The sequence below is a fragment of the Mytilus galloprovincialis genome, chromosome 7, assembly GCF_965363235.1.
Source record: "Mytilus galloprovincialis chromosome 7, xbMytGall1.hap1.1, whole genome shotgun sequence".
NCBI lineage: Eukaryota > Metazoa > Mollusca > Bivalvia > Mytilida > Mytilidae > Mytilus > Mytilus galloprovincialis.
Window position 1 is genome coordinate 31,324,729 of NC_134844.1, and position 6,591 is coordinate 31,331,319.

The window sequence follows — 6,591 nt, forward strand, 5'->3', positions numbered from 1 at the left end:
AATGATATGGAAGTCAAATGGACAATATCAGTAGTTTTCAGAAATTTGCCAATATATCGATAAAAGAAACTCAGATGGAATACGTTGGATCAAGAGTAATTTCAAACGTTACCTACATCAGCACTAGCAGAATATTGATAGATACTAGAGAGAAAAATCACTGCTATTATATCAACATTATAATATTTAACGAAGACTAAAATCATTTTATTTGACAAATACTTTTACAGATTACAAATATTGTGAGCGTTAGTCAAAATCTTTTTCGTTTTTAATATTTTAATTGCAAATTTCTACTCAAAGGTATGAATGATCACCAGAATAGATTTGAAATTTCTTAACAACGCTGCATTTGTCAACTGATTTCAGGATAATATGATAATTGTTAAACTTAAATGATAGTCTCAATTATGTTAAACACTTTTCAGGTTTACTTTGAAAGATTTGAAAGAAGAAAGACAATTTGAAATTGATATGAATATCAGTATTTGTTTTGAAGAGAACAGCTGTATATCAAGTTTTGTTGTTTTTCAAAAAACAAACCTCCCAAAAGTGTTCTGTGATTGGGGAACTGGTTTCTTAATACCAGGTAAAATAAACTGTAATCTAATATAACATACAAATGACCAGTCTTTTTAGCTTTTGAACGTAGTTTTGATAACGTAGTATCAATTATATATTGTGATGACAATTAATTTTTGTAGATACATTGTAACAATACCTAGTTTATGTCGTTTAAAAATGGAATGGAATTTAATTTAACTGTTGTCTGTAACTTTTCCTTTTTTGCAGAATTTTCATTGAGTCGATATCTGGAGAATTCGGGATATAGAGTCGCGGATTCATTACCAAAAGATATATCCGACAGATTACTATCAGATCTTGAAATGGACACATTCTTTTTAAAACCCGATTGTTTGAATGCTATTTCACAATATGCAGTAACAAATATGACAGAAGATACAGGTATTTTTAAGTGTAAAATCAATTATTGATTATATTATGTTGCAAAAACGTTCTCGAAAGTACCGCTTTCATGGCGTTGTTAAATATTATATTAAAATTACAACATTACATGACAGGACTACATTTGTGTACAATACAAATAAATGGGAGAACATACAGGACAGATAAACACATGAATACTAGCTATGAAAATGTATCAGGTTTATAATGTAATACGCCAGACGCGCATTTCGTATACACAAGACCCACCAGTGACGATCAGTTCGAAAGCCAAAACACGTACAAAATTAAAGAATACTGGGGACCAAAAGTTCTCAAAAATTGTAACAAATAAGAATAAGGTTATCTGCCGGGGATAAGAAAATCCTTAGTATTTAGAATAATTCATACTAGCATAAAAACAGTAACGATTGCAAATTTAAAAAAAAATAGATAATGAATTATATTAGATAACATATAGTTGCGAAGTCAAGACAGAATCTTGATACCCCTCGAATAGATGTGAGGAATCAAATCTTACAAAGTTTTTTTCAGCAGTAAATATCAGCTTCATCCCCTTCTATGGTATATAGTATATGTATAATTAATATACCATCAAATTGACTGACTAATATCTACAACTTTAAATGGTATTTGCAAAAGGAGAAAACTATTTTTACCATTAATGTATTGAGCAGCTAACAAAAGTTCTTACAGCTAGCATAGTCAAAAGTGTCAGAAAAACTATTTCAAATATAGTATAAGTATAAAATGTAACGTCTAATGATTGTGCACGAAAATCACCTTGTCCGACATGGCTGATAATAGAACATAGAAGTAAATTCCTGTTATGTTCTAATTCATAACTTCAAGCGAACATAAATTATTTACAAAATAAACTCAACACCTTTGTATGGGATCAGCTCGCCTGACAGTGTGCAGCAAAGCTTCGAAAAATAAAGAAAGGGTAAAGAAAAAATAAACGAAAAAATACATCATTAAATTCCAATATTATTTGTTACAGAAAGTCTATCCTTCAAAGACTCTTTCACATAACCGTCTTTGGCCGTGTCACTTTTCCACCGACCATGCTTTTTGAACAATCTGTCCTCTACACCAGCCGCTGCAACAGCCGATGCCCCTCCTGAACGGAGACTATGCAGTCCAATTTTTTTACTATCTAAGCCTATACTCTGTAAACTTGAAAGTAGTATTTCTCCAGCTCTCGTGTATGACAACGGACCTGTACTTCTAAGTTTATAAGAATTATCAGACTTACAAAAATTAACGGATCTAAAAACAAATTCATCAGAATTTGATGTAATACTAGCTAATTTGAGATATCGTTCTAGCATAGAGACAGGACAAGTTACAAGATTAGTTCTAGAAATAACCACATCCCTCCCTTCTCTGTAAATATCAGTTTTACTCTTTGCCAAGTATAAATTTGCATGTGTAGAATAAATCTTTATATCGATACCTCTCAAATTAACTAGTTCTGAAAACCTTAAAAAACCTGCATAGCTTAATAAACACATACAAACAGTTCTTAAGTCTTTAAGATTACTATTAAGAGTACCATAAGTATGAACAATCTTTCGTAAAATGTCTGGTGTAATAGGATCGTTCTTAGTGATAAAATGTCCCAATTTTCTCTGTGCTCCTTCGTTTACAAACGTTACTAATTCAGATGTACAAGGATTATTAGATCCAGCCAGTTTATGTGCCCAGCTAATGGCGTATATTACTTTATTTATCTTGTTTGCCGATTTTGCATTCTGTGAAATGTGAATCAAATATAGAGAAACTGTATAGTCAGATGAAGGTAATGGAGTAATATTATGTATTTTAGTCCACTTACAGAAAGCATTAAAGGCATACTGGTACTTTTTACGAGTGTTCAGAGAACATGAGCTCAAGCAGTACTCTGGTAATCTAGCTTTCAATGTAGAAAGTTCATCCGAAATATCTGAATTCTGTCTCCATCTACCAACTCGAAAAATATCGGAAAAATGTGCAATCGTGATACAAACATTATAAAATGTCAAAGTATTAAAAACTTATATACAAATGAACCATGCCACTGTTAACATAACAGGACCTTGTCCAATATTTATTTGACCATGCAGCTACAATGCTATATACATTAGTGCCGTGTTGAATACAACCATGCTTTCTACAATGTATATACACACTAGGGCCTTATCAACAACGACCGTGCCTGCTACAATACACATTCATGTACTAGGGCCTCGTAACTTTAACCTTGTCAGCTAGAATACACATCCGTGTACTAGGACCTCGTCACTTTAACCTCGCCAGCTACACTACACGTTCGTGTACTAGGGCCTCGCAACTTTAACCTCGCCAGCTACAATACACATTAGTGCACTAGGGCCTTGTTATCCTTGTCGCATCTAACTTCACTGCCAATACTGAAGCAATAAAAGGCTCAGTGCCAAAAATGGATTGTCTATTAGAACCACTGACAAAAATACCACTTGTATTTTTAAATTCAATAACATCAGATATGTAATCTCTGTAATTCATATTTTTATCAAAAATGAAAGGCCAATAGGTCTCAGATATCCGTTTTGGTACAATTAAAGTACCTCTAGCTTTACAAGCAATTACATGTTTTATAGCTCTCAATACTAAATAAATAGGTGGTACAATCCAATTGTTTTCACCAGACCAATTCTGAGTAAAACAGTCTACAGCTTCTGTATTTACATTCCAGAATAAAGAGTTAAATCTTTCTAATTTTGTGTTACGAGAACTAGCAAAACGATCGACTGTATAAGGACCCCAAAGGTCGTTAATAAAAGTATAGAACAATTTTGAGACTCCCCAGTCTTCATAATCAATGATTTTACTGATATAATCAGCTTTCGAATTTTCACCTCTCGGAATCCATTGTATGTTAATGGAGATTCCCTTTTGTAAACAAATAGAAAAAATGGAAATTGCTATATCTTGCAGTTTTTCTTTCATGCTTCCTGCTTGAACAATTCTGACACAATTTTGATTATTAGTTAGCCATTTTAAGGATTTTCCCGCAAATGGATGTTGATAAGACATCAACGCCAATTCTATGGCCTTAAGTTCCCTCCACGTGGAACTCTCTAACATTTCAGTGGATTTCCACATAGTGTGAAAATTTTTACTTTCCAACTCTACTGTACATGCTCCGGCAGCTATGCTGCTAGCATCAGAATATACCATTACATGTGACTGACTATATTGATTTAATGTTTTAAAATTTACATTATCAATGTTATCAAGCCAGAACTTTAATTATGATATCACAAAACTTTTACTTTCTAAAACTAAATAACTATCCCATGACATTCTACTTTCAATAGACATATAGCAATATCTAGTCATTATTCTAGTAATATTTCCGATCACAGGAGACATACTTATAATTCTACCCGTTACCTGGGCTAAATTTCTGGCAGAAATATATGGAATTTCTCTGAAAACATTATGAATAGATTGAAATAATTCGTCAATTCTCCTTTGAGGAATGCATAAAGTGAAATTACATGAATCCCAAATGATTCCCAACCACTCCAACTTCTGTACAGGAGTAAAAACTGATTTTTCTTCGTTCAGAAGAAAACCCGCACTCAAAAAGGATTGTTTCACAAATTCAGCATCTTTGATGCATTCATTATTTTCGTTATTCATACCAAATCCATCATCAAGATATAAAACTATTTTTATACCATTTTTTCTCCAATACTTGACCAATGGTCTGAGACACTTTGTAAATATGTAAGGACCCGTTGAAAGACCAAATGCTAAAACAGTGAAGCAATAAAATTTATCTTCCCACGAAAAACCTAGATACGTGTGCTGCTGTGGACATATATCCAAATGAAAATAACCAGACTTTAAATCAAATTTATACAGATAATCATTTTTCTGAAAGTATTGGACAGCTATTTTCCAATCTTCAAATTTAATCTTTTCCTTTTTCACCGATAAATTCAAAGTGCTCAAATCTAAAATTAGACGCCTTTTCCCAGACTTTTGAGTAGCTACACTGAGCGGATTGACAATGTAAGGTTGAAAAGGGACCTCAATGACGCAACCTGAAAGAACAAGTTCATTTACAGATTTGCTAACAAAATCATCATTCTTAAGAGCAGATTTGTTATTTTTTATGTACATGCTCGAAGGAGTATCAATAAATGGAATAAGATAACCATTTTTCAGTGTGTCTAAAATAAATGAATTAGCACCGATATGCTCCCAGTGTACTGAATACTTTTAGCTAACCTTCCCTTTACACCAGAGAAAATACCCGTGTTAGATTTGAAATTTTCAAAAAATCTTACTTGTCTAAGCAAAATCTCAATATCATGATTTAAACAATAATCACTATCAAATTCAGAAAATAAATATAAATACTTATCATTAACTAACTGTTCATTGTTAATTGTTCTGTTGTGTATTGTTGAAGTTGAACTGGTTGCGTTTGACAAGTGGACAGTTCTTCCTCCAGTGGCCAAATTGTTTACAGGCATGGCACATATCGTGCTGGGACGGCTCACGCCGCCCGCTGCCAGCTCGAAAGGGCGGCGGGTTCTGACGCTGATACTGATTGGAATAATAAGGATTAGGAGCAGTTTCAACGGGAGCCGGTCTAGAAGTTGTCTTGTAGGGATTTGGGCGTCGGGATTTGTCTTTAGTCGAACGCATGGCTCTGGACTCCGCCTGGCGAATTTTCTTTTCATCTTCAGAGTCTGAAGCGATATGATTTGCTTCATACTCTCTGACAGTAGCCCAACCACCGGCTGAAGTATCTGCTATGCGTATCAGTTTGTTTCTGCCCTTAACCTTATCTATGAGGTCTATGATGATACGTGACACCTTGGTTTCTGAACGGGGAACAAAGCTATAAACCTTGTTTAACTCGGTAATAGTTTCCTCGTTAAATTTGTATTGTATTTTGTTGCCCTCGTGCTTGAATTTAAGGGAAACCTCTTCCTTTAACTTTTTGGAAATTACGTCCTGTTCACGGACCAAATCTGATTTAAGATCTACAAGCTTATTGTCAAAATATACTTTAAAAAGTTCAAAAGTATCAGCTAAATCACGGCGCTCTTCTACTATGTGGTTGCTACTATGTGATTTACCGGTTGAAATGTGTGAATGCTCAGTCTCACCTTCGGACATTGGACTTCCTTCTCTATTCTCAGACATACTCAGGTTAAGCACAAGCTTACAACTTTACTGCACCAAAAGCGAACCTCGAATGACAATATCTTTAATATACAAAACCGCCAAAATAGTACGGTGACGGAATAGTGAAAAGGCGATTATTAACAGAGTTTAAATTCACTTTAGGGTATACGGCTAAAAATTGATATACATCTAGAGAAATGATTTTACTTTAATTTTAGACTGGTCGTCAAAAAGTCGTACGGTGCAGTTTTTTTTAATTTGCCGTTTTGTTAGCAAAAATGACATGAAATGTGGACTCTACAAGGCATGTAATTTCGGCCATTTTTTTTTTAAATCGTTACCAATTATATGTATTCCGTATAGGATTTGAACAGCACGTATAATATGCTATTCATTAAGCAATAAAAGTAACATTATAAGTTTTTTGTTAAATAAATATGAAGATACAAA

The 6,591-nt window shown here is 33.6% G+C and overlaps 1 protein-coding gene across 1 annotated transcript; it reads right to left on the bottom strand.

Annotated features, from left to right (window-relative positions):
* Positions 1 to 1,867: 1,867 nt before the first annotated feature.
* On the bottom strand, positions 1,868 to 6,159 carry LOC143084180 (uncharacterized). Its single transcript, XM_076260590.1, has 2 exons — positions 6,123 to 6,159; positions 1,868 to 2,626 (listed from the first exon to the last, which is right to left on the bottom strand). The coding sequence occupies exons 1-2, from the start codon at positions 6,157 to 6,159 to the stop codon at positions 1,944 to 1,946; spliced, it is 720 nt and encodes a 239-aa protein (XP_076116705.1). The 3' UTR covers positions 1,868 to 1,943.
* Between the last annotated feature and the right edge of the window lie 432 nt (positions 6,160 to 6,591).

What these genes read in the sequence shown, in the direction of transcription:
- LOC143084180 (XM_076260590.1), bottom strand. Translation starts at nt 6,159, where the DNA reads ATGTCTGAGAATAGAGAAGGAAGTCCAATGTCCGAAG. An exon ending in AGGAAGTCCAATGTCCGAAG is followed by an intron (nt 2,627 to 6,122) that starts GTGAGACTGAGC and finishes CATCTGAATTAG; the next exon opens with TAACGTTTGTAAACGAAGGA.